Source organism: Lepus europaeus, chromosome 15 (assembly GCF_033115175.1).
Source record: "Lepus europaeus isolate LE1 chromosome 15, mLepTim1.pri, whole genome shotgun sequence".
Taxonomy (NCBI): Eukaryota; Metazoa; Chordata; class Mammalia; order Lagomorpha; family Leporidae; genus Lepus; species Lepus europaeus.
The window spans coordinates 10,831,528-10,858,727 of NC_084841.1; the positions used below are offsets into that span (position 1 = coordinate 10,831,528).

General features: G+C 44.0%; 1 protein-coding gene across 2 annotated transcripts in view; it reads left to right on the forward strand.

The window, feature by feature from the left end:
- TRIO (trio Rho guanine nucleotide exchange factor) overlaps positions 1-27,200 on the forward strand; it is a 387,461-nt gene that overhangs the window by 157,867 nt on the left and 202,394 nt on the right. For both annotated transcript variants that reach the window (XM_062211811.1, XM_062211812.1), the window contains exons 4-8: positions 1,133-1,325; positions 3,967-4,479; positions 6,633-6,755; positions 10,599-10,790; positions 19,911-20,042. In XM_062211811.1, coding sequence (XP_062067795.1) covers positions 1,133-1,325; positions 3,967-4,479; positions 6,633-6,755; positions 10,599-10,790; positions 19,911-20,042 — 1,153 coding nt within the window. The remainder of the gene's footprint in view (positions 1-1,132; positions 1,326-3,966; positions 4,480-6,632; positions 6,756-10,598; positions 10,791-19,910; positions 20,043-27,200) is intronic.

Genomic DNA, 27,200 nt, shown 5'->3' on the forward strand with positions numbered 1-27,200 from the left:
CCATTATGGCAATGCGTTCACACTAAATGAAAACTTCACATTCTCATTGAGTATTCGTAAGATCCTAAGTTTATTTCTAGAGACCTTGCAGGCATTCACACCTGGTTAGTGTCTGGCGCTGGCATCAACAGCCTGGACTGTTGGAGCCCACCGTAACAGTGCAGGTGACAGTTGTTCCTTAGCTGCAGGGCCTGTTTGACAGCCAGCACAAAACGTCCACCTGTATTGTTGATGTTACCACCTAGTGAAACTGTATTTAAGAATGTTTTGACTCTTGTTGTATATTATTTTTTTTTTTTTTGCCAAAGTGCCTTGCATGTACTTCCCATATATACAGAGGTTGAGTGATAATAGATTAGACATGAAGAGAAGAATACAAAGCCTCCTAACACTATCTTAATTTGTGCCAAGGGCCAGTCATTGCTTGTGCATCAGTGTAACTAAGTTAAAAAGGCCAATCCAGTCTTTATACCACTCTGAGACTAGATTTGCCCCCAAAGAGCTCCCACAGGAGCTCCTAGTGTAGCTAGACTGCCCTTGGAGACTTGCTGAAATAGCGTAAGAGCCAAGGACAGGATAAAGGGAACAAAATAGGACATTGGAAAACTCTTACCATGTCAGCTTCATATGGGGAGGGATCATTTTCAAAGCTTGTGTTTCTGGGAATCCTGGGGTAACGGCTGTCCTCACATGGGCTCTGCCTCCCCCGGGGGCTCAGTGCTCCAGTGCTCCCCAGAGACTTTTTCCCTTGGTACCTATGGGCAAGAATGTTCATTCAGGCAATACCCCAGAGAGCAAAGAAACGGACACAGTGGGTATCATTTCGCTCAGGACAGGGTACAAAAACCATAAATACAGAATTAAAATTATAAAGCCTTTTGAAGTTCAGCCCTGTTTAGATATATCTGTGTTCTTGAATGCGTCTATTCCCAGCCCAGTTCTGTTCCTTTATGGCACGAGGGAGTGGGGGTTGAAGCAGAGCCAGTGGGAGCCTCCGGCTGTCTGCTTCTCAACGTCAGGAGTGTCTGTGCTCCTTCCCACACGTCAGGCTGGGGAGGGAAGTGGAGTCCCACCCTCCCTGGGACTCTGGTGGACAGAGCCTGTCCTCAGCCTGTGTGTTCTTGCTCCGCAGTGAGGAGGTATGCAAGCGAGGCTTCACAGTGATCGTGGACATGCGTGGGTCCAAGTGGGACTCAATCAAGCCCCTGCTGAAGATTCTGCAGGAGTCCTTCCCCTGCTGCATCCACGTCGCCCTCATCATCAAGCCAGACAACTTCTGGCAGAAACAGAGGACAAATTTTGGCAGTTCTAAATTTGAATTTGAGGTAACTTCCCCTGCGTGGCCACACCCACTAAGCCAGTAGTTGTGGTTTATTAAAAGCTGCTGTAGCCTCACCATTTTAGGCTCCCAATAGATTTTTAAACAGAAACTGAATATCTTATGCACACATGACGTGTGAAATCAGTTGTGCAGAACATGATATGGTTGTGTTCCTTATCCAAGTGGGTTGCTTTATGCAAGGGGGTTGGGCTTTATTTCTCTTGGTGGGGGTGATGGGGCTGTGGAGTTGTGAGTGTCTACCTTAGGGAGAGGCATGTTTCTTGAACTTCACCTGATGGAACAGCTTCACCAGCCAGCACACAAGTGGTTTTGCCTGGCTCCAGATTCATCCTTGTGTCTCCGTCCTGGGATGAGAAAGCAGCATTTGGGAAGAACACCCAACTTCAGATCTCCTGAGGAAAAAATAGGGTGACACGAAGGTCTATCTACCAATGATGATGGGGAGAGTGGTATGAAATTTGTGTGTCATTTGTTTCACATCTCTTGTTTACGAAATGGAGATATCCCCTTAAAACTATCAGAGTCCTAAATTCAGTCATTGAAGATTGCTGTCTTGCTAACAGTTGTGGAAAGCACACCTCTACCTGCTAACTTGTCCTTTCCACTCTAAACCCTCCCCACTTAAGCCACCAATCTTCTGATAAGGCTTTTAATAGAATTAGTTTAATGAGATGATTTGGTAAGAAATTATTTTCTGTCTGCTCTATTCTGCAGTAAAATTTGAATATCTTCTAGTAGTAAATTGTAATGATTTTTGGTTGGCTAGATTGCTTCTTCAGGTGACTGTGCCCAATGTTAGGTTTCAGGGAATGTATTAATGTATTTTTAAGGTGAGCATCCACAGTTGTTTGAACACATCAAACAATGTTTGTTCTTAATCTTCAGGTTATGTGTTATGCTTTCCAAAGTGTTTTCCCACATTGTGCTACCTGGATTTCTAAATCCCTTTCCATGGTACTGATTTCTCTATATGAAATCTGAATTTGGTTTTAACTTTGTTGGGCCTTAGTGATTTTTTTGGATGCAGAATTTTGAAATAATTTAATTACATGTTTTAAGTAAAAGTAGTGGTTTGGCAATATAGTTCATGCAAGTTTTCTTGTCTAGTTTCACCGTCTCCCTCTGGACACATAAAGATACCTACACCTGTCTCCCGTTGTTGCCAGCCTCCCCAACAGTTACTGAGTCCGACAGGTGTGATAGGAATGAGCTTACAGTAGCAGTACTGGCAACAACACTGGGTTAGGAGCAAGCCTGTCTTTTTTTAAACCCTGCTGCTTTTCGATGTTTCTTATGCCAGACAACTCAGAGATGCCAGTGTTAGGTTTCTATAAGGCTGAAGGTGACAGAGGCTAACCCAGCCCTTCTCTGTTTTGTCTTTTTTCTTTACTTTTGTCTTTGCATTTGGTCACCTGTCCCATGTTTTACTTGAAGCATCACACTAGTATTAATCTGTTTTATATTCTGTAGGGCAAAATTTCCTGTTTAGACTGTAACTGACTAAAACTTTGTTCCTGTTAAATTAGAAAGTAGGGCAGATCATGTCCAACATTAGTGCTGTTCAGAGGCGCAGCAGATTATTACAGGGAGTAAAATATTTCTTGTGACTTCAGCACTGTGGAAAGAGCCTCTGCCAGCTTCTTTGCTAACCCTTGGATATTTTTTTTTTATTTTAAAAAAGATTTTTATTTATTTATTTGAGAAGCAGAGTTATACAGATGGAGAGACAGAGAGAAAGGTCTTCCATCTGCTGGTTCACTCCCCAAATGGCTGCAATGGCCAGAGCTGGGCCTATCCAAGGCCAGAAACCGGGAGCTTATATTAGGTCTCCCAAGTAGGTGCATGGCCCAATCACTTGGGTCGTCTCCCACTGCTTTCCCAGGCCTTAAGCAGAAAGCTGGATCAGAAGAGGAGCAGCTGGGATGCTGGTGCTACAGGTGGAGGCTAACTACTATGCCATAGCACCAGATCCTAACCCTTGGATGTTTACTAAATTTTTAAGAAGTCTCATTTACTATGACCTGTTAACTTAATGAGAAGTGGAGAAAGCACAAGATAAATAATATGGGTGATCCTGTTGGAGCTGCAATTATCATTTAATAAGCAGCATACAAGTAAGTCTGTGTTTAAGGAGATACTACTAAAAAGAATTTTGAAGCCCTTGAGCAGACTGTTAGTGTGACAGAAGATAGTAGGGAGCCTCTCAGTGTTCTGTTGGGAATGTGATGATGGAATGGCATGGACAGAGGAAAGACGGTGTAGAAGGATGCATTGATGAAAGTAAAATTTCTGAATTGTCTCTCTGAATTTTCAGTTTAACATATTCTCTGCTTTGATGCACCTGAGAGAGTAGGTTAATATTCATAGTCTTGGGAAGAAAACTAATTCTTTTATCTCTTGTGAAATACACATGACTCTAACATGTATGTGTTAGTGTCCTGGGTTTCTCTTTCTTTGTGTTCATAATGCTTATTTCATTACATTCATTTTTAAGGGGCCAGAACCAGGTATGTTGTGTTTTCTATAAATAGATTAACTGTGAGAATCTGACTAAACACTGCATATTGCATTATGGTAAGACCCACCAAGACTGGCTCATCTCATATGTGATTTTTTCCCTTAAGACAAGCATGGTCTCTTTAGAAGGCCTCACCAAAGTAGTTGACCCTTCTCAGCTCACTCCCGAGTTTGATGGCTGCCTGGAATACAACCACGAGGAATGGATTGAAATCAGAGTTGCTTTTGAAGACTATATTAGCAATGCAACCCACATGCTCTCCCGCCTGGAGGAACTTCAGGACATGCTAGCCAAGAAGGAGTTGCCTCAGGATTTAGAGGGGGCCCGGAATATGATTGAAGAACATTCCCAGTTGAAAAAGAAGGTGATTAAGGCCCCCATTGAAGACTTGGATTTGGAGGGGCAGAAGCTGCTTCAGAGGATTCAGAGCAGTGATAGCTTTCCCAAAAAGAACTCGGGGTCAGGCAACGCAGACCTGCAGAACCTCTTGCCCAAGGTGTCCACCATGCTGGACCGGCTGCATTCGACTCGGCAGCATCTGCATCAGATGTGGCACGTGAGGAAACTGAAGCTGGACCAGTGCTTTCAGCTAAGGCTGTTTGAACAGGATGCTGAGAAGGTAAAGGGGGAGATGAGTGGGACATGGAGGGAAGCTTCTGCGTCAGGGGCTCTGTGTGGACAGGTGAAGGAAAGAGAGAGTGGGTAGAGACTGGCTGGCCTCCATCCACTGGGTTTGCTCTAAGCAAGCAAGAACCACTTCAGAGACAGCACTTCTTTCTGGTTTGCAGCTTTTATCATTGTGGAGAATGGTGCTACTTTAGAAATTTCAAGTTTAAATTACTGTTGACTTGGTCCAGATAGACAAGATGCCTGACAATATTGTGAGATTGTGTTATTGAAAACAATGCAGTGTGTATGTATTTTGCACATTCCTGCTTTTTTGCTTTTACAAATACAGTGACAGAACACTATTCAGATCCATTATGTTTTAAAAATAAAAGGTAAGTATGCATTAAAAATAATATATTATTTCTGAGCAGTACAGGCAGTAGTTATGTGTGTCTTGTACTCTTCTGCACTGGACTAACCAGTTGGTCAAAGTGAATTCTTGTCAGTTGCTGGCAGATTCACTTTTAGAGTATGAAAACAGGGCGGCCAGCGCCGTGGCTTAATAGGCTAATCCTCCGCCTTGCGGCACCGGCACACCAGGTTCTAGTCCCAGTTGGGGCGCCGGATTCTATCCCGGTTGCCCCTCTTCCTGGCCAGCTCTCTGCTATGGCCCGGGAAGGCAGAGGAGGATGGCCCAAGTGCTTGGGCCCTGCACCCGCGTGGGAGACCAGGAGAAGCACCTGGCTCCTAGCTTCGGATCAGCGTGATGAGCCGGCCGCAGCGGCCATTGGAGGGTGAACCGACGGCAAAAAGGAAGACCTAGGCCGGCGCCGTGGCTTAACAGGCTAATCCTCCGCCTTGCGGCGCCGGCACACCAGGTTCTAGTCCGGTTGGAGCGCCGGATTCTATCCCGGTTGCCCCTCTTCCAGGCCATTTCTCTGCTATGGCCCGGGAAGGCAGTGGAGGATGGCCCAAGTCCTTGGGCCCTGCACCTGCATGGGAAACCAGGAGAAGCACCTGGCTCCTGGCTTCGGATCAGTGCGATGCGCCGGCCGCAGCGGCCATTGGAGGGTGAACCAACAGCAAAAAGGAAGATCTTTCTCTCTGTCTCTCTCTCTCACTATCTATTCTGCCTGTTTAAAAAAAATAAATAAATAAATAAAAAAGGAAGACCTTTCTCTCTGTCTCTCTCTCTCACTATCCACTCTGCCTGTCAATAAAAAAAAAAAAAAAAGAAAAGAAAAGAAAACAGGGCACTTGCAAACAAGAAAGCATCACAAACCTGAACTTGGGCTAATTTTTAATTCTTAATTTGAGCTCATTGATTGTTTTTACATGTACAGAAGAATCTTTTGTAAAGTAAAAAGCTGCATTAGGGATCTTTGACATAAATGGACCTATTGAAAGATGAAAATCCATGATTATTATTTGGTAAGCTTTAAACATATCTGTCAGTGTACTTTTGTTTTAAGTAGTACATTGTCAAAGACGTTAGACAAATTTTCCTTCTAGTTACTAGAAAATCAGGTTACTGTCTCTGGGATTCTGGTTCAAGTCATGGTAACAAAGCTGATTGATAGTTCTATTTCCTTAATTGAATCCTTATCTAAGTACCATTGTTAGTGAACCTTAATATGTGTGTGTGTGTGTATGTATGTATCATTGTTAAATTTTTCCCCAAGTTCCTTTTATTTTTATAGTAAATTTTATTGTTTGCATTTTCACAGGCTTCTGTATACCTTTTGCATTAAAACGCATAAAGTTTCAGTCAACTGGTGTTGCTGTCAGTGTTCTGTTTTCAGAGCAAACCCATCCAGAGGCCTGTAAATCCCTGGTATCACTGAACAGGCCTTAAATATGAGTAGTGTGGCAAATGAAGCTGTTTAGCTTAGGAGGCGGCTGGGTTGAGAGTTATTAAGCAGTCCTGGGGATTTGAATACCTCTCTTTGATTCTTAAATCCTCCTCTATAAGAGGACCACTAGGTAAGATTTTCTTGTACATTTTGCAAGTTCAGAACTGCTGGCTTGTTAGAAGTAAAGACTGTTCCACGTGTAACCCCTGAGACATCAGAAAGGGAGGGAATCACTCTTTTTGGGGGTGGCCATCCATCATTCTCTTTCTGGAGTGATGCTAACTTTTTTTTTTTTTTTTCCTTCTGGTAGATGTTTGACTGGATCACACACAACAAAGGCCTGTTTTTAAACAGCTACACAGAGATCGGGACCAGCCATCCTCATGCTATGGAGCTTCAGACACAGCACAATCACTTTGCCATGAATTGTATGGTAAGAGAGTATCAGAGCAGCGCCCCTGTCTGGGAGCTGTGGCAGCTGATGGGAGGCATAAGTGAATCAGGCAGGGTGCATGGAGTCCTGACCACAGCAGCCTAGTTCTGTGTGTAGGGAGTTCTCCACTGTTTGAAGGTCTGTGCAGCTTGTTTGAAACTGAACAAAAAAAATTTTTTTTAATTTATTTGAAAGACAGAGTTACAGAGAGAGATAGAGCCAGAGAGAGAGGTCTTCGATCTGCTGGTTTGCTCCCCCAGTGACCCCAATGGCCACAGCTGAGCTGATCCAAAGCCAAGAGCTAGGAGCTTCTTCCGGATCTCACTAGGGTGCAGGGGCCCAAGCACTTGGGCCATCTTCTACTATTTTCCCAGGCCATAGCAGAGAGCTGGATCAAAGAAGAGCAGCCAGGACTCAAACCGTCACCCATATGGGATGCCAGCACTGCAGGCTGGGACTTTAACCTTTTGCACCACAGCACCAGTTTTTAAAAAGCAAACCACCTGATCAGTGAAGCCTGAACCTGTTCATCCTGGAGGTTTTGGTACCACCTCCTGGGCTTGATTTTACAAGGGATTGCAGGGGCTCTAGGAAGGCCTTCCTGGCTCACAGTGAATCTCTGTAATGGCTGTGCTCTTTTGCTGACACCATGCATGACCTCAAAAGAGGCCAGCTGCTGCTTACCCCACGGGCACACTCCAATTCTCCTAAAACAGATTTCCTTCCCTATTGAATGGCAGCACGGGAGTCCTTCAGTTGGGCTTGGAACCCCCAGCCGTCTCAGGTTGATGCATCTGATACCCTCAGGTTTCAGGATTCTGTAGACCAGGCAGGGTTGCCCTAAGACTGCATGTGAGACAAAATCAACAAAACAGCATTGGATCTTTGAATGGCACTTCTGTCCATTTTTAGTTAATGTTACTAAAATAAAAGCGTATGTTGGTTCTAGAGGACATGTGCTTCTTCAGACAGTCAAAGTTCTGGAAAGTTCCTTTTCAGAGACAAGCAATTTTGGTTTGGACTCTAAGCCATCCTTGTGATAATGAAATGCTTTTAGGCCTTGTGACGTGTTACAGAGCACTGAAGCAGTAGAGTGGGGTCAATATCAACTGTACCTGGTATTGCATTGGTTAGTGGCTCTGTCCATGTAAAGTAGTAAACACTGCATGCCGCATAGTGTGTGCTCAGTAAATGCTGTGATTATTTTATCAGCGTGATTTACAATATAATTAAAGCGGGTAAGAAAGCCTTAAGATTACGGGTAATGTCATTTTGTAGATTATCTGTATTTTCTTTCTGTAATATACTATCATTTTTCTAAGTTAAAATTTTCATTTGAGAATGTGAGCTCTGTAGTGTGCTAGGTGAGGGCTGTTGAGGGGGCTTTTCATGTCCACCCTTGTTCTGAACATTTCCATTATCTTAGTATCCATTTATTTATGTAGAGTGATACCTATCAACCTTCAGCCCTTTTCCTGCTATCTGTAGTTTTTTGAAGATTTTTTTGTCAAAATAATAATAATACTAAATATGAAAAGTTGACAGTCTTTAAAAAATGCATTTTAAGGAATACCAACAATTATGCTGTTTCTGCTATATCAGACATTTATAAAAGCTCTGGTGGTAAGGATCTGTGACTGTTACTTTTCACATAGAGGACTGTATATTCCATATTCATGTACAGGCTGTTTATTTAGGTTGTGTGCCACCATACTCCTTTGTGTATGCTGCTAGTGACCGGTATAGTCTGTTTGGAATATAAAAGTATCTCAGGAAATTGTGACTCTAACACTTATACTTAAAAACTGAAGTATAAATGAGTACAGTCAGTGGTTCCCCCAGTAGAGCTATCCAAAAACACGCTGTTTTCCAGATCCTAACAAAGAGTGTCTTCCGGTGCTTTGTGTAACAGAGCTTTTGGATTGCTGTTTCCTCTTTAAGGATACAGAGACAGCAAAATTAGCAAATCTAGTCACCATCCACTTTACTAGGAGGGGCAAAAAAGAGAAAGTGTAGGAGAATGTATAGGCATTGCTTTTCACTTAAAGGACACAGGTAGAGCATGAGTACCACAAAAGCCACTGGGGTCTTCTCAGGTGATCATGATCTTGACTGTCACAGCCTCTCAAAAGGGCCCTCTCCCTGCTTCTTCCAGATGTGTGACGTCTGTTCGCTGATTGTAGCCTTCAGATAGAGTCCAGTAAAGTAACATAGACTCATTCTGTAGCTCCTTAATCCCTGACTGATATAGCTTCCATTTCTGGTTTGGGTTGGAAATAGAGGGAAAGGGTGAATAAAAGAATGTGCAAAGAAACAGTAGACAGGTGAGTTCTTTAGAAGGCTCACTGGGGTGAGCTGCAGACCCCCCCCCCCCACCCCAGACAGTGAGGAAACTGTTCCAAGGTCCATGTTTGAGGCAGTTGGGAGAAAGATCCAGGGAGGAAGAGAGGGAAGGGAGGAAAATGTAGAAGAGGTTGGACAGATTGGGTAAAACTAGATTAGGGGCAAGATTGGAGGGGCCAGAGACATGTCTGTGATGTTGGGAGACCCATTGAGAGGAACTATGTAGGGACAATATCACAAAAATAATGAATGCAAGTGTACGAAGAACAAGAGGATCTGTTCAGGGTGTGCATACCTCCCCACACCTCTACTGCCTTAGCCCATTTTCCACTGCTGTAATGAAAAACCTTTATAAAGAAAAGAGGTTTGTTTAGCACGGAGTTCTGGAGGATCCTGCCTCAGCTGAGCTCTGGTGAGGGCTTTGTTGCAGGACAGCATGATAGGCAGGAGCATATATGAGGGTGAGAGATCACATGGCAAGCAGGAAGCAGAGAACAACTCCAGGGGACAGTCTAGTTCTTTCAAAACAACTTGTTTTGAAATAGATAACGAGGGCCCCATGAGAACTACATCTGTTCTTAGGGCAGCATCTCACCTTTACCTTCTCACTCATTACCTTCACCAGGCCCAGCCTACTGAAGGTCCCACCACCTCTCAAATGGCTGCACTGGAACACACGAACCCTTGGGATCCAATCACATGCAAACCTCACAGCCACCTTAGATAGAAAACTGAGCCTTAGAGGAGATTACAATAGGACAAGGAAATGCCACAGTGAAAACTTGTTTTTAAGAAAGATTGGTAGTTTTGTTGCTGTTTTCTGAAAGCCTCCTGTCTTTGTGTGTATGTGTGTGTGTGTGTGTTTTGCAGTAAACTGGTAGACTTGAAGATAGGAATTTCAACAGGGTAAAAAAGCTGTATTTAAAATTTGAATACAGCATTGTTATGTTTCTACCTCAGTTCATTTTCCTGGGAGAAAGTGGATCCATTTACAGAAGATTTTTTTATTGGCACCAAAAAAATGACTTGGGCTCTTGTAGAAAGGAGAGCTTGTTTTCACACAAATAGCCTTTGGTTGCTAAGTACATATTTTTCAGTTTCTGGGTTCTAGCTAAAACTGAAACGCCGGGTCCCTTCAGTTCTGCGTGACTGCCTGTCAGTTGGCTTGCCATCTGGACCCTTTTCAGTTTTTGAAGCCAAGAAGTGAGTAATAGTATATTTGTGTGTACCCACTTGTATATTTGATTGCTTTGTGCTTAACAATTATGCCTTTCAGCTAGCTGATTTGTAGTTTTATAATTTTAAAAATAGAAATTGGAGCCAATACCCAGTTTCTGGAAATCCAAAGAGCGAACATGTAGAATAAGGTATATCAGGTGATTCTACTGTTAACAACATGATGACTTTTACTAGACTGTATTTTGCGAAGAACAGTCCAGGTTTCTTAGAAAGGAGCCCCCCTTGTGCTTTCCCCTAACACAGGCTCTTCCGTTCTTGCAGAACGTGTATGTAAATATAAACCGCATCATGTCGGTGGCAAACCGCCTTGTGGAGTCCGGCCACTATGCCTCTCAGCAGATTAAGCAGATTGCCAATCAGCTTGAGCAGGAGTGGAAGGCGTTCGCGGCTGCACTGGATGAGCGGAGCACCTTGCTGGACATGTCCTCCATTTTCCACCAGAAGGCTGAGAAGGTTAGTGCTTGGAACCCGCAGCCCAGGGTGGGGTAGCCAGAGTGTCTCCTCCCTCAGGAATCTTTGTATGTACCAAATCCTTGGAGATCTTTTGTGTCACACTTACTATGAGCTCTGAAGTCCCTCAGCTGTGAGTTCAAATCCCAGCTGGCTTACTCCTGTTTATGCAACCTTAGGCAAGTTATTTAACTCTTTCTATTCTTTCATTTTTTATTTGTAAGGTAGAGATAACAGCATCTGCTTCAGAGGGTTGGTTTATTATATAAACATGATCATTTGTGTTGGGTGCATATAATGTATACAGTGTCATGCTTGCAACCAGAAATGTTTCAGATTTTGTGGTTTTTCAGATTCTGGAGTATTTGTGTGGACAAAAAATCCAAAACTTCAAGAGTGCCTCTATGATCTCAAAAGTTTAGGGTTGCTCAGTCTGGACTTAATAAATGGTAGTTACTATTCTTTCTCCACTCCTCCTCCTCTTTCTCTTTCCCCTTCCTTATCATCACTTCCCTTGATTATTTCTGTTAGGATGCTTAGATATTGAGGAACAGAACTGCTGGAATGCCTGCCTGTGGCTTGCTGAGGTTGAGTCACTTCTGGCTGTGTAACAGCATCAGCTGGGTGCTCTGGGGTTTGCCTGGCCTCCCATCATGGTTAGAACACGTGTGCCCCTGCTCCTCAGTGGCAGTGAGAGAAGGCAGAGATGAAGACAGTACCCTCACCCATCACTGGATGTCAGGGAAATGTTATTTCCAGCAGGCCCAGCATGCTTCCCTCAGTTCCCACTGGCCAGGTTTGGGCTCTGTGCCCATGTCCGCTACAGTGGAGGGAAAAGGGCAGATCTGGCCTTTCAACCTCTCCTGCCACAGGCAAGCCTCGACCAGCAAGGGTTAAGGTGGAAAGTGGCTTCTGGACAGGCAGTTTGAGTGTCTTTTCACAGTTGTTAAATTAGCTATATGGATCCTGACTTCCTGTGGATTCCTTCTGCTGGTGTATTTTTTCAGAGCATCTTGTTTACCAGGTAAAGTATGTTATATTCCTGTAACACTCCCCACACCTCCACACACCTCTGCTCAAACTCCTTGCTTAAACCAATAGTGCAGATAGCAAGGGGTGTGCTTGTGACTCAGACTGCATGGCAGAATGCCTATCCCAGATGTGGAGAGAGCACAGGGACTTTGGACTGCTAGCAGCACATGTATGTATGAGTGAGGCAAATGGTTGCTTTATTTAAAGGGAAAGATCTTTAGTCTAACTTTCTTAGGGATGGTTTTGGGGGGTGCAAATCTGCATTCATAAGGATTTACACTTCCAAAAGGCAGTAGAATCTGTATAATTTGGAAGCAGGCTCTAATAAAAGTAAGTCAGAGGCCCTATGTACCTGGGATTTCAGCAAGGCATTCAGAGTGTTGCACAACATGCAGATTAGCAGCAATATCAGCTTTAGAAACCTTTAAAGTGTGAAGCATGACAGGAAACTGAGTGGAATACAAAGAGAAAAGAGTCTTAATAGCATCACATAAAGGACTTCAGCTTTTCAGTGGTAAGGATTCTTCTGCTCACCAAACTTATACATTGGCCTAATTTTATGATAAAAGACAAAAACCCACACATGAAACGATTTTTTTTTTTTAACAGAACCCTTCCTTAACAGTTACTTTTTTAACAGAACCCATTCTCAGTATAGTACTGTCTTCATGACTCTGTCTACCTCTGATCCTATTGTATTATTGTACAGAGTATGATGTACCTGATCATTTGACATTGTTGTGAGTGGAAAGATGCGCTGTGTACCTGCACATGTGTGTTCTGTAATGGTAAAATGGGAGACGTGGGAATTGGTAGTGGACCCAGAGCAGTACATTAAGACAATAGGAATTAGTCTGATGCAGGACAGCCTTGAGTGAGAGGCGGACTTAAACATAACCCAGAAGGAAAACCAGTTTCGCAGACATGATGGGATTCAGAATTATAAATAAACCCAGAGGACTATTGCTGCTCTGATGTGCCTGAAAATCATTTAGAAATACGGGTTTCATGGGGGCATTTCACTTCCAATGTGTTACTATCAAGAATCTCAAACATGCAGCAAAGTTGAAAGAGCCCGAGGTGTTTTTTTGGATAACGTGAATGGTGTAATTTATGTTTTTGAAGAAAGCTGAAGTAGATGGATACATCAGTGAACAGCATTTCATGAGCTCCTGAATACTATAAAGGTGCCTGAGGCTTCTCCGCACACAAAGTGGCCAGAGAAGCTGAGTAGGAGTTTACAGAGAAGGGGTCCTGCACTTGTTCTAGGCAAGACCTGGACACAGAAATGTGCAGAAAGTGATTTCTTACCCAGAAATATGTATGTCTCCTGGCTGGCTGAACAGAAGCGAGATCCTTGGATTCTAATGCTTGGAAGCAGATCTTGTCTTCTGACGTCACTTCCTCTTCCAGGAGAACAGTCACGGGAGGAGCACAAGCTCATTCCCATTAGAGTAGTCACAGGAAGAGCTCTTTCTAAATCCTTTGCCTTCTGGTTATGCTTAATCGCAGCTCCATCTGGGAAGGCAACTCAGATGTCAAAACCACCTCTCTGAACCCCACCCAGAGTTGCCATGAGGAATTTAAACCTGATTATGGGAACATCAGGCTCAAGTAGGTACCTCACAGCTGATGGTCTTCCTAATGGAAGCAGCCTTCTCTGCAAGGGTTCAACTGCCAGCCCTGTGCCTCCATCTCTATGGACATTTTTATGTTGGTGTTTGCTTATGACTTTAGACACATAAAGCTTGGGGGTAAAACAGAGGAGAAAGATGTGTCACAGCTCTGAGACCTTCCAAAGATGGCAGCGCCATTCTCTCTCACGCTTTCATCTTCCCCATGTTCTCTCACCCCCAGTTTAGGATGAGAATATCAGTTTGCAGATAGGGGTTAGAGATTTCACTCTTGGCCATTTCACTGGAAATCCTTTTATACTAAGAAGCTTTCACAATGCAAGTTACTAGCATATTTTTGTAACGATAAAGAACTAAAGTGACTTGATATCTCTGTACCTTAAAATCTCCAGTTTTTGCTGTTAAAAGCAATAAAATACAGCTGTACTGTCCAGGGTAGTAGTCAATCACCATCTCTGGCTATTGAAACTACTTGAGGTTAAAAAAATTTCATTAATAAGATAATTAAATAATTTTAAAAGATAAAATTAAAATCAGTTCCTTACAGCATCCACATTTTCTGTGCTCAGCAGCAACAGGTGGCCAGCAGCTACTGCATTAGACAGCAAGGACACATTTGTGTCACTCAGCGTCTGGGCAGCTCACAGAGGCACTTCATCGTGAGTCAGAACTCTGACCACCTATTTTATCTGTGACTCCAGTGGCTTCTGTACTTTGTTAAGAACCCCAAATAAAACGGCAACTAGTGTTTGTATAGCTATTTTAACATTTATAGAGCTCTTTAACATGGAATCTTATTTCATCCTCATATCAGCCTAGTGGGGGCTGACCTTGCAGCAGAACTGGTTAAGCTGCCTCTGTGATGCCAGCATCCCATATGGGCGCCAGTTCACATGCCAGCTGCACCACTTCCAATCCAGATTCTGGTTAATGCCCCTGGGAAAGCATTAGAGGATGGCCCAAGCTGCTGCCCACTTGGAGTACCCATATGAAACTCTTGGCTCCTGGCTTCAGCCTGGCCTAGCCCTGGTCATTGCAGTCATTTGGGGAGTGAATTGGTGGATGGAAGGTCTCTCTCTCTCTTTTCCTCTCTCTGTGTCTCTCCTTCTCTCTGTAACTCTGAATTTCAAATAAATAAATAAATCTTATAAAAAGTAATTCCCTGGCCGGCGCCGTGGCTCACTAGGCTCACTAGCCCCAGTTGGGGCGCTGGATTCTGTCCCGGTTGCTCCTCTTCCGGTCCAGCTCTCTGCTGTGGCCTGGGAAGGCAGTGGAGAATGGCCCAAATCCTTGGGCCCTGCACCTGCATGGGAGACCAGGAGGAAGCACCTGGCTCCTGGCTTCGGATCAGCGCAGCGCGCCAGCTGTAGTGGCCATTTGGGGGATGAACCAACAGATGGAAGACCTTTCTCTCTCTCTCACTGTCTAACGCTGCCTGTCCCAAAAAAAAAAAAAAAAAAAAAGGTAATCGCCTGGGGATAGACAGGGCTGGTGGTATCACTGATGCTCTATCTGGGAACTGATTGATAGGATCTTTTACTGAGGTCTATGATTGTGTCATTCAGTTTCTGATATAATAACAAGCTACTTTGCATTTATGTTAATATTCTTAGGAAAATTTACTTTCCATAGATTTTAGAAATAATATTTACTATCAGCATACCTTATAGGTGATAGCTGTCATTTGGACAATTTTATCATAGTTTGAAAATTCAGAGCAAAATAAGAATGCTATGGTATTTCCTTTGACTCTCTAAGACATGTAGCATATGTGTCATCATTCCCATTTTAACCTTATTTCACTTTATACTTTGTTCACAGAAGCTTTTATCAAAGGCATAGTCCAAATTCTTAACTTTTGATAAAAATAAAAACATGGGAAAGGAATTGGGATTAAAAAATATATGCCCCAACAAGAAGACAGGTTTAAGTACTGAGAGTGATCATTGACACATTTTGGTTCAAATTGAATCTATCTTTGAGTTTCTCTATTGGGGATGTCAGAGCTGCTTTCTTGCTTTACAAGTGGAGATGCTTCATCCAGCTGGTGATTTCCCTGGACAGAGGAGGGCCCCAGGAGACAGAGAGACATGGTGAAAGAACAAAAGTAGGGTAATATTTTCTAGAAATGGGAAAGAAGATGAGTAAAAAAGAACTCTGAAGGTTGAAGTCCTGTGTGTGTGTGTGTATAAGAGAGGGAGAGAAATTTTTCAGCCAATGTCAGTTCTTCCAAAGAGGATAAAATATTTCTATATAAATATGTTAAAATTTGTATTTTGCAGAGTTTCTATTTTCTTTCTAATTACCTGTGCAGTGCTAAAGGTTTGTCATGTGTTGGGGTGAGAGATGATGAATACAAGTGAAATTCACCGGCCCAGAACATTCCAGGAATTGGCAGGTCAACTGGCTCCCAGACTGGAGCCTCCTACCCCCAAAGCAAATTGAGATTAGTGGAGTAGATGAATATGAAAAGTAGTCTGCTAATCAATCATCCTCTTTTTAAAACATTTTTTAAAAGGGTTACTTATTTGAGAGACAGTTATAGAGAGAGAGAGAGAGAGAGAGAGAGAGAGCGAGCTACCATCTGCTGGTTTACTCCCCAAATGGCCACAATGGCCAAGGCTGGGTCAGGCCAAGCCATAGCCTGGATCTCCATCCGAGTTTCTCTTGTGGGTACAGTGGCCCAAGCACTTAGGCCATCCTCTGGTGCTTTCCCAGGCACATTAGCAGGGAGCTGGATCTGAAGTGGAGCAACCAGGACTGGAACTGCAGGCTATATGGTATGCAGGCAATTTAATGCACTATGCCATGGTGTTGGCCCCCTCAGGTTCTCTTTAAAGCAGCATCCTCATCTGCTCATCTCAGTTTTGCAAACTGAATAACCCAAACTACTTTTTTTTTTAAAGATTTATTTGTTTACTTGAAAGTCAGGGTTACACAGAGAAGGAGAGGCAGAAAGAGAGAGAAAGAGCGGGGGGGGGTGTGTGTGTGTGTCTTCCATCCACTGGTTCACTCCCCAGTTGGTCGCAACAGCCAGAGCTGTGCTGATCCAAAGCCAGGAGCCAGGAGCTTCTTCTGGATCTCCCACGTGGGTGCAGAGGCCCAAACACTTGTGCCATCTTCTACTGCTTTCCCAGGCCACATAAGAGAGCTGGATTGGAAGTGAGCACCAGGGTCTCGAACTGGTGCCCATATGGGATGCCGGCACTGCAGGTGGTGTCTTTACCCACAGTGCCAGCCCCACCCAAACTACGATTATCTTTCATTTAGCAGTGTTTTAAAAAAGGAAATCACTATTCTTCCTAGCATCAAATACCCAGTTCTGAAGCAGGCAGGCACTTGGTCTGAACTCAGGAAGCAATGTTTAATATTTTTTCACTCTTCTTTGTTCCCATTCTAGCCAGATGCTATATGTTCATCTATTTATCTCCTGAGTTTTTAAAGCATCAGACACTCAAGTGGGATGCTCTGATCTCATTAGGCTATATTAGCCACCTTTTGACATTGCTGTTTACTGTGTATCAGGCTCTGATAGATAAATGCCTCCCAGTGAAGGTGATCTGGGTTCTTGTCTCACATTGAAGAAGAATTTCCACGTGCATAGGGACAGTGAACAAAAGCAAGATTTATTGTAGTGGGAAGCCTCCTGCTGCAGGAGTCAGGAAGAGAGGCTTCAAGGGGGGAGTTGCTCCAGGAAACTTGCCAATGTTGGGTCTTTTCATACAAAAAAGTGGCTACCTTGATTTAACCCATCAGGGGAGAAACAGAATAACAGCTAACAATCAGAAGGCTGGGATAACAGCCAATCAGAGGCAAGGAAAAACAAACACCCATCAGAGGAGTGGGGAATGGTAATCTTGTCTAACTTGCTCATGATAAAAAACCTAAATGTTGCTACAGGCAGCCTCTGGGAGGAGGCAAGCACCTTGTCCACTTTTAACCTGTTGTGCCACAATGCCAGTAGCAGCCCCACTTTGTCCACTCTGTTACAGAGAGACTCTGCCCTTTTTCTCATTCCAATGGGGACCTGACCTAACTGCCAGTCCATCTAACTCCTCACATTGCCATCCCAAACTGTCAAAGGGGTGTGTTTGTGTTGGTGTTGGGGAGGGTTTGGAAGATGTATATTCTAGAGTGGGAAAAGACATACCAGCCCCCCATTCAGAATGTGTGTTATCCTGTTAAAAGGCTTTCAGAAGTTCTCTTCTATAGGTATTTTAATTTGACACCAAACCTGAGATAAGGATGCATTTTCCTTGTGGAATTCCTGTTACCACCCTCTTCTCTGCTGGGTCTTTGAGTGGAGATTGCTGCACTGGTGGCATTGAGTCTAGACTTTTTGGGTGCTTAGCCCTTCAGAGCAGTCAAGGCATGTGGCTTGCCCTTTGGAGTCTAGTGTTGCACCTTATAAATAAAGGACTGAGAAACAGTGCTTGTGCGCAAGTCCTCATAGCACACTAGCTGGGGTTGTTTCTGTCTTTGGGCTGTGTTAACCCAGTGAATCTAGATGGGCAGAATCCCCTTTCCCTATGATTTCTATGTGGCAAGCCATCTTTTCCTGTATATTTAGAGCCAGACTACAATTTTTCCAGATGTGTTTGATCAGTGCCCTTTAAGGACTAAGTCACTCACTTCTAATTATAGGCATGTGTGTGATTTTGATACAGTGATAGGTTATAGTCTGACACCTGTGCTCATTATATTGTGAAATACTATATAGCTAACACCCATTTTCGCATTGTGCTATGAGAAGCTTTTTTATCTCCTTTTAGGAATGTGTTGTCACTTTTCTTTGTTTTGCAATGGCCACTGTCCAGGAGGAGCAGTTAATTGCTGAGGTGGACCTAATGATTTATTAATAATGGTGGTTAACCTCTGTCAATTCACATTTGAAAAAGGTTCACAATAATTTAATAATCCATGTTAAATGCAAGAATCAAAGAAGATAGGTAGAGTGAAATAGAGCTTAAGAACTCTTAGAGTCATCCAACGGACCTAATTTGCATTTATAGAACACTGTGCCCAAGAAATACTTAGAAATATGCATAAGTGGCCTTGTATGTATGTATGTGAGCAGAGGAGAGGTGTAGGTAATTGTGTTAGTACCTACATCACCTTGAGGGTGTCTGGAAGACATCATAAAAGAGGACAATATAAATACCTGGAGCTTGTGGTGGTTTAGTCCTGTTTGAAGCCGTTGCTATCAGGTGGTACTTAATGCCATATGAATTGGATTCAAGTCCAGAGACTTGCATGCAAGTATTTTTCTGAACCAATACTTTAATAATAACGTCATTTACATAGTTATTACTTGGGTGACTGGTCTATTTTAAGGTCCTAAAAACACCAGAAGTAACTGGGAGAATGTTCTCATAAAACATTAGAAGAATTAGCACACTGCTGTCTGGAATTTTAAGTAGCCATTTTCTGTAATCTCTGCTGTCTAGACTTGAGAAGAACTGGAGTGAAAGAGGCTAAAGCCCAGGGAAATGTATTACATCTATCTGGAATAATTGAATTAGCTTCTTTAATTGGGCTCCTGTGCTTGCCTTTGACACTTAACTGTGATTTATTCCGGATTTGGATAGGATCTCCCTGGGAAACTTGGCAGTGATTTGTCAGCTATTGATGAGTCCTGGTGTTGTGGGTGGTAATGAAGCCAGGTTGGAATGGCCAACAGCAGCCAGAAGCCTGGTGTGGCCCAGAGTCATCTCGTTTGCATACAGGTTGGGAAAGACCTCAAAGATTCCGATGCCTGTAACCACTACTCATAATAAGCCTTTGCTCAGGTTCACAGCTGAGGATCTTAGCCTCTGTTCCATGGTTTACTTTTAATTTCTATGTGAATTTCTGTTTGAAAGGGCAGGAAAATGGGCTGGCTTCTCTTCCTAATGTTAGGTAAATGATTTCAGATACCTCAGTCCTTGCATTAACATTTTAATGTAAGAGGGAAGAAGTAAGGCTGGGAAACAGCTCCCCAGCAAGCTGCATTCTCAGAGACCTGATGCTGAGCTGTGGTTGAACGAACAGGGATGTGTGCAGTGATGTTTATGCTTGCATTGCTGGAGTGGGCGCAGCTAGAAATGTGGATTCAGAGATGGGCTGGGAAGACTCAGGAGGATACCCACACAACGAAGACAGTGTTGCTACAGAGGTCAGAGTTAGACTAACCAAGGGTTAGATGGGGCCGCAGTCCCCTGAGGCTTTCATATCAAAGCAGGTTCCCAGGCCCCAGGCCAACCCTGCCAGAACCTAATCTTTGAAGGTGGGATGGGCAATCTAACAATCAGGTTTGAGAATTGACTACTGTTGCTACCTGGGAGGGATGCTTGACATTCTTAGACTTTCCCTTACTTCCTAAATTTCAAACCCATGTTTAAAAAATACCCACTTTTCAATGTAAGTTGTCCTTGGTAGAAATATCTTTTTTTTTTCCCCCCTTTTTCTAACCTTCAAGTATATGAGCAACGTGGACTCGTGGTGCAAAGCCTGCGGTGAGGTTGACCTGCCCTCAGAGCTGCAGGACCTGGAAGATGCCATTCACCACCACCAGGGCATATACGAGCACATCACTCTCGCCTACTCAGAGGTATGGGGCTGTTCTACTTGAATTATAAGGGAGCTGTACTTCATAGTCACAGCACTGGGAACTTGAAAAGTTTGTAGATAAAACTGCAGTTTGACCATTTAACATTTAAACTCCCATGTGTGTATTGAATGAAACAGAGGGATGGGCAGCCAGTGTACTTTTCATGGCCCTGTGACATTTGTAGATTTCCTTCAGAATGCTTATGTTTTCATCTGAAAAAATGAAATTCCAATCTTGTTGGCATATCTTTAGGGGTCCTATATTTTGTGTGCTCTTTTAGTCTAGTTGAATTCAAGTTAATCTTCCTGACTGGAACTTTTTAGGAAAGAGGGGAAGTGTACTTCAGCCTCCTGGTCTGGATTACAGAGAACACGCTGGTTTTCAAGCACATTGCAGAAATCTCGGTGTAGTATTTTATTTATGATTTTAGGGAATGTTAGATTATTTAGTGCACCCCTGTTTTATTTTCTGCTACCTCCTCTATGCCAGGCCCTGCTGTCAGGACTTTGTGCCATAACTCACTTAATGCTCACAGCTCGGAAGCACATCCTGTGTGGTCCCTGCCGTCACAAGTGAGGAAACTGAAGCTCAGAGATGAAGGGAGGTGTGCCAGGGCAGCAGATGGCGGAGCAGGATGTGAGCCCCAGTGGGCAGCTCCACCCTCTCAGTCACTGCTCAGCTGCTTCTGTGCCGTGCCAGTGGTAGCCATGGTGGTGACCACAGCTACAAATGGGTTGACAGTTGTCATCTCTGCCCATGTCATGTTCATGTGGCCCTGCAGACCAGTCTACCTCAATGGTAATGGTCCCATTCCCGGAGGTGAGAAGGGACTGGGTAGGAGTTCTGTGTGGAACTTTCCCCCAAGGTTTCCTTTTTTTCTCTTTTAATAGGAAGCATCTGTAACATTTCATGTTGATATGAGCACTAATTATGAGACTGCAGTTAACGGTACTTTTGTTTCTTTTTTATTTTTTTTTAAGATTTGTTTGTTTATTTGAAAGGCAGAATTGGGGGTGAAATGGGGGAGAAATCGTCCATCTACCTGTTCATGCCCTAAATGGCCACAATTGAAAAGGCTGTATCAGACTGAAGCCAGGAGCCTGAAACTTTTTCTAGGAATTTCACATGGGTGGCAAGGGCCTAAGCACTTGGGCCATCCTCCGCTGCTTTCTGAGGCACCTTAGCAGGGAGCTAGAGCAAAAGTGGAGCAGCTGGGTCTTGAAGCAGTGCTCATATGGGATGCCAGTGTTGCAGGAGGAGGGCTGGGTGTTAATAAAGGCATAATGTATTTAAATCTAAACCTTCTTGCCCTGAACCACCTCCATACTTGTCCAAGTTGTGGGAAGAACTGGCTATTTGCATTTCAGTCTGGCAGTTCCTGTGGAGCTTTACTGAGCAGCTGTCACTCTGATGCTGTTGGCCCCAGGTCTCTTGACCCTCTGGTGTCCATGTATGTGCTGCACTGCTGTATTTGTTCAGAGCATGCTCAGGCCTTCCTCCCATGACATGGATTTCTAATGATCTGTTCCTCAAGTCACTTTTTTTTTTTGCCTGACAAGACTCCTTTTCTTCCAGCACTGTTTTACATAGCTTATGGAATTCAAAAGGTTCTTGATTTTACATCTAGTATTTCTTAACTAATTTGGTAATCTAGTTTATTAGAAACTGTTGAAGTGATAGCCTTTTCCATTGTAGCCTGAAATTGAACAGACTTGTAATATTTTTTATCACATTGATTCACGATGACTATGTGATCCTTAAGTTCTTTCTGCTAGTGCACCCTCTCTTTGCATTGTCAAATTTGATATAATATGAAAAGTGAACAGCTCTATTATTTTCTCAGGTAATGGGGCCTTCACTCATCTACTTACTGAATCCTTTTCTCCGGGGCTGCTTTTTGCACATCCTTGCCAGGCCAAGAAGGGACTGAGTAGCCTTTATTCACAAGGTTGTTGGCAATAACTGGATTAAAGTTCCTGTGGGACCAACCGAGAAAATGCTTGACTTACATTGGAGTTACCTTGACCTGACCGGTGTCATCCCAGACCCTGCTGGCCTGTCCAGTCTGCTGGTGGACCTTGGCACCTCTGACTAAGCACATAACCTCTGGTTATCCACTGCATTCTGTAAAGATGAGCGTTCTGATGTTTACCTATGGTATAGTTGCACCTAATTTACATTGAGATTAATAATTGAAAGTAACTTGATGAGAAGTAACCACCTCCTAGGCTGAAATCTTCAACCATCAATTTTTAGCCTATGGACTCAGCCATACACTCTAGGAGATAATAATTTGAACTGGATGAATTGAAATGATTTTCTGTAGAACATAATGAATTTATTTGCCTTTTAAATTACTTTAATTTTTAAATAGTTGGAGACCTACAGAAAAGTGATAAAATAGTACAGGAAACTCTTGCACTCCTTTGACCAGAATTTCTGAATTTTTAACACTTTTCATGTTTGCTTCATCCTCTGTCCTACCCACAAGATCCCTTTCATATCCCCACAGCTGCTCCAGCAGGACCCTTTCCTGCTCATGGATGCTGTCCAGCACCTTGCATTACAGTTTGTCAACATATCTTGCCAGTCTCCTTCCAACCAGGACATTTTTAGTTTTTCCTCATCTGACCCCTCACAGCCTTCATCTCCACTGAGGATTTTTTCCCATCAGCTACCACTCAGACTGCTGGGGAGGATCACCTCTTCCTATCATTCCTTCTTTATATGCATTTGGTGGCTTTCCTCCATGAAGAGCTTTATTTCTTTTCTCCCTTATTTGTTTATTACTGTATAGATTATGAAATCTTACCATATTCATTGGAATTATATACTGAGACTCTAATTTGATGCCTGTGCTCTTGATATGTCCTTACCATCTTTTGGGCGCTGCTTTGCCTTCTGATGTAACAAGATCGTCCAGGATCAGCTGGTACTATTTCCCACTCCTGGGATCAGCTGTCTCACAGTGAGATGGTTCCTTGAAGTGCAGTATGGCATTCGCAAATTGAGACCTGGGTGCTCAGAATGTATTGTTTGCTTGTGAAGTGTCAATGCCTCTAGGCTCTCTAAGCAGAGTCAGGAAACATTTATATGGATGTGTACCAACCTACCCATCTACCTGTCTGCACACTGCATCTGCCCACCCAGTGATCCATTCCTCTAGTTATATATCCATCCATTGATCCACCCACACATTGGCGTACTTACCCATCCATCCATCCACACATCCATCCTTGTACATACACATCTGCTGTATCTGTCTCTACAAAAAAAAAATTTTTTTTTGACAGGCAGAGTTAGACAGTGAGAGAGAGAGAGAGAGAAAGGTCTTCCTTTTTCCGTTGATTCACCCCTCCAAGTGGCTGCTATGGCCGGCGTGTTGCGGCCAGCGCGCTGCGCCGGTCCGAAGCCAGGAGCCAGGTGCTTCCTCCTGGTCTCCCATGCGGATGCAGGGCCCAAGGACCTGGGCTATCCTCCTCTGCATTCCCAGGCCACAGCAGAGAGCTGGACTGGAAGAGGAGCAACCGGGACAGAATCTGGCGCCCCAACCAGGACTAGAACCCGGGGTGCCGGCGCCACAGGCGGAGGATTAGCCTAGTGAGCCATGGTGCCAGCTCTACAAATTTTTTAAAAGATTTTATTTATTTATTTGAGAGGTAGAGTTACATCCTTGTACATACACATCTGCTGTATCTGTCTCTACAAATTTTTTTAAAAGATTTTATTTATTTATTTGGGAGGTAGAGTTACAGACAGTGAGAGAGAGAGACAAAGAGAAAGGGCTTCTGTCCTCTGATTCACTCCCCAAATGGCTACAGCGGCCAGAGCTGTGCCTATCCAAAGCCAGGAACCAGGAGCTTCTTCCGGGTCTCCCATGCAGATGCAGGGACCTAAGCGTCTGGGCCATCTTCTGCTTTCCCAGGCCATAGCAGAGAGATGGATTGGAAGAGAAGCTGCTGGGACTAGAACCTGCACCCATATGGGATGCCAGTGCCGCAGCCGGAAGATTAACCTACTGAGCCACAGTGCCACCCCCATACATATTTTAAAAACATGTGTGTTCATATCGGTTCTTCTATTTAATCCAGTATCTCTGGCATTTTCAAGTTTATAAATCCTTTCTCAGACAACAAAAAGCTTGGCTTCGTCTGAACTTCTTTGTGCAATAGGCAGATTTTGCCATCTTCCAACCATTCTGTCTGGTTCTTCTGCCCCTCAGGCCTCTCCTCATTTTTTCAAGCCAGGAGAGGAGGGGGAAAGAAGACAGGGAGGAACGACTGCTTTGATATTCTAATTTTTTTTCTTTCCGTAAACCAGTGCTCGCTTGCTTGCTTGCTTGCTTGCTTTCTTTCTTTCTTTCTTTCTTTCTTTCTTTCTTTCATTTATTTATTTATTTATTTGAAAGAGTTATATAGAGTGGTAGAGAGAGAGAAAGGTCTTCCATCCGCTGGTTCACTCCTCAAATGGTCGCAAGAGCCAAAGCTGAGCCGATCCAAAGCCAGGAGCCAAGAGCTTCCTTTGGATCTCCCACGTGGGTGTAGGGGCCCAAGGACTTAGGCCATCTTCCACTGCTTTCCCAGGCCATAGCAGAGAGCTGGAAAGGAAGTAGAGCAGCTGGGACTCGAACTGGCGCCCATATGGGATGCCAGCACTGCAGGCTGGGGCTGTACCCCACTGTGCCACAGCGCTGGCCCCACACGTGTTTTTCGAACTGGAGTGTGCTGGTTGAAAATACCCTTACCCCTAGAGACATTGCATCTCCATTTTCAGTGGCTTCCCTAGCAGCCCAGGGACTGTGTGTGCTGCAGGTATTTACCAAGCACACACTGAGAAACTTCTGTCCTGTTTCCAAAGAGTGTGGCCAGCGGAAGTCTTGTTCATCCCCCAAATGCTGAGCCCTGCTGTGCTCTGGACCTCATTGTGGATGCAGGCTCAATTTAGGGCACTAGAATTTAAACAGGTCTTGCTCTTCCTTTCCCTGCCATCTTCCTTCCCCCTTCCTTCCCTTTCCACCCTTGCTTGCTTTTTTCCACAGTTCTTTTTCTATGAACCATGTCTATAGTTTCTGTTCTCTGTTGACATACATTTGCTGTGGGAGATCTGCCCAGCATTTTAAATTTTTCAAGACACAAACACCTGCCTTACTATTTTAATTAGACCTGTTCTGTGTTGCTGCTTTTGGTGTTTTAGCAACAGGCACATACCTGTGCGTTGTAAACATGTGCTTGCTTCAGCTTGCCAGGGTTGGGGCTAACACTGTAGTTCAGAAGAGCATGAGGCTGTGTGCAGATGCTTGACATGAGATGCAGGTTTAGGAATGGTATGCAGAGTATTCTTTTTTCACATTTTAAGTAAGCCAGCCCATCGACTCATTTCTCCATAAACTAAGTCTCTACATGCTTGTGTTGCATTATTGGAAATGTGAGGGAGACTGCATAATATGCATACATTGCAGCCTTGCAACAGGAGGAAGAGGCTACCATGTGGCCCTGACCTGCCCTGATCCCCTGTGACTTGGTTTCTGTGCCAGTTTCTCAGTATCACAAATGTGCTGTTTAGTGCGTCCCTCCACAGGGCCTCTGAAAGTGACTGATTTGCTGCCTCTGAAGCTGGTTGATCTCCTTTGTTGGGCACTGTATTATTGAGTGATAGCATGATCAGTGTTATTAGCATGAAGAGAAGCAATCAGCAAAGTAAATCTCTTGGATAGGAAACTCACTGAGACCCTCTCTTTGACATCTGTGGAGCTCAGCTCCCTACTCCCACTTGTTTCCAAGCCTCACTGAGGGCACAGTGCTGGCACCTGCCACAGTCGTCTTCTGCCACAGCACCAGGGCAGCTATCCCAGCAGCTCTCTCTTCCTAACCCCAAACTCAGCTTCAGCCTTGCAAGTATTTGAAATAGAGGAGCAACGAAAGTCAAGCTGGAGTGCATTCCACAGAACGCTGCGTTAGGCGCACACACCTGACTCACCGCTGTGGGCTGCCCCAGCACTTCCTTGACTTGGACTTGTTTCCCAAGTGAAGTATCCAAGTGTCAAGCAAGATTAGATTGATCTGGTTTTGAGCAGGAATCTGAATAGCTGAAACAGGTTCACCCTGAAAAGTGCCAGTCTCCCCTCTAACTGGGTGGCTTCCCGGGGCTGGCACAGACGCCAGCTGCCAGAATCCGAGGAGCTGCTCTTCAGGAAGGATTCTTGGTGTCTTCTTGGCACCATTTCACATCTGGTTTGATTTCCTTCCTCAGAGGCAAAGGTGACATCTGAGCCAATGGCTGAAGAATATCAGGCTGGGCACTCACCTGCCGGCCTTGCCTCTCTTTTCTGCTGTGTTGACTCAAGGACAATTTCAGCAAGAGCTGGAGGATGGTGACGTCACTCCCAGGCTTCCTGTGGAGGTCTGTGCTCTGAGGTCAGGTGATTAAAGCCTGCTGAGATTGACACAGCACTGCTGGCTTTGAGGCAGTGCAGCTAGTGCAGTTCCTTTCAGAAGAGTCTGAGGGACTGCCACTTCTGATGACAGGCCAGGTGGCTTTGGGTATGTCCTGATCTTGTTACATCTTGGGAATATCCTTTCCCAGGACTTTTATGTCAGATATGGACCTCATTGTTGTATCCATAGGTCATATTTATCTGTTTGGACAGCTGTTGCTTTTGCAGTGTTAAGCAATGATGTCCAGATACTATTTGCTTTTCTTCCATCTGAATGACATTGTTACTTTGTTCAGTGAAGAATATTCCTACTACAGATTATTAGGTCTAATCTCATTTAATGTCAAATGTAGACATTAAGGTACCAGAAGTATGAATAAGCAAGTCTCTCTGAAGTCTTAAGGAACTTTTCTTTTTTATGGTGGCATGCCAAAATCCAAGTCTCAAATCTTATGTGTAGTTTTGATTAAAAGTAAACATTGAAGAACCAGGCTAAGGAAAGTCTCTGCTTGAGGCACCGGCATCTCATATCATAGTGACTGAATTCCAGTTCTGGTTCCACTTCCAGTTGTAGGTTCCTGCTAGTGCACCCTGGGAGACAGCAGGTGATGATTCATGTCCTTGTTACTGCCACTCATATGGGAGATCTGTGAGTTCCTGGCTCTTGGCTTTGGCCTTGACAGTTGCAGGCATTTAGGGAAAGAACCAACAGATGGAGGCTCTCT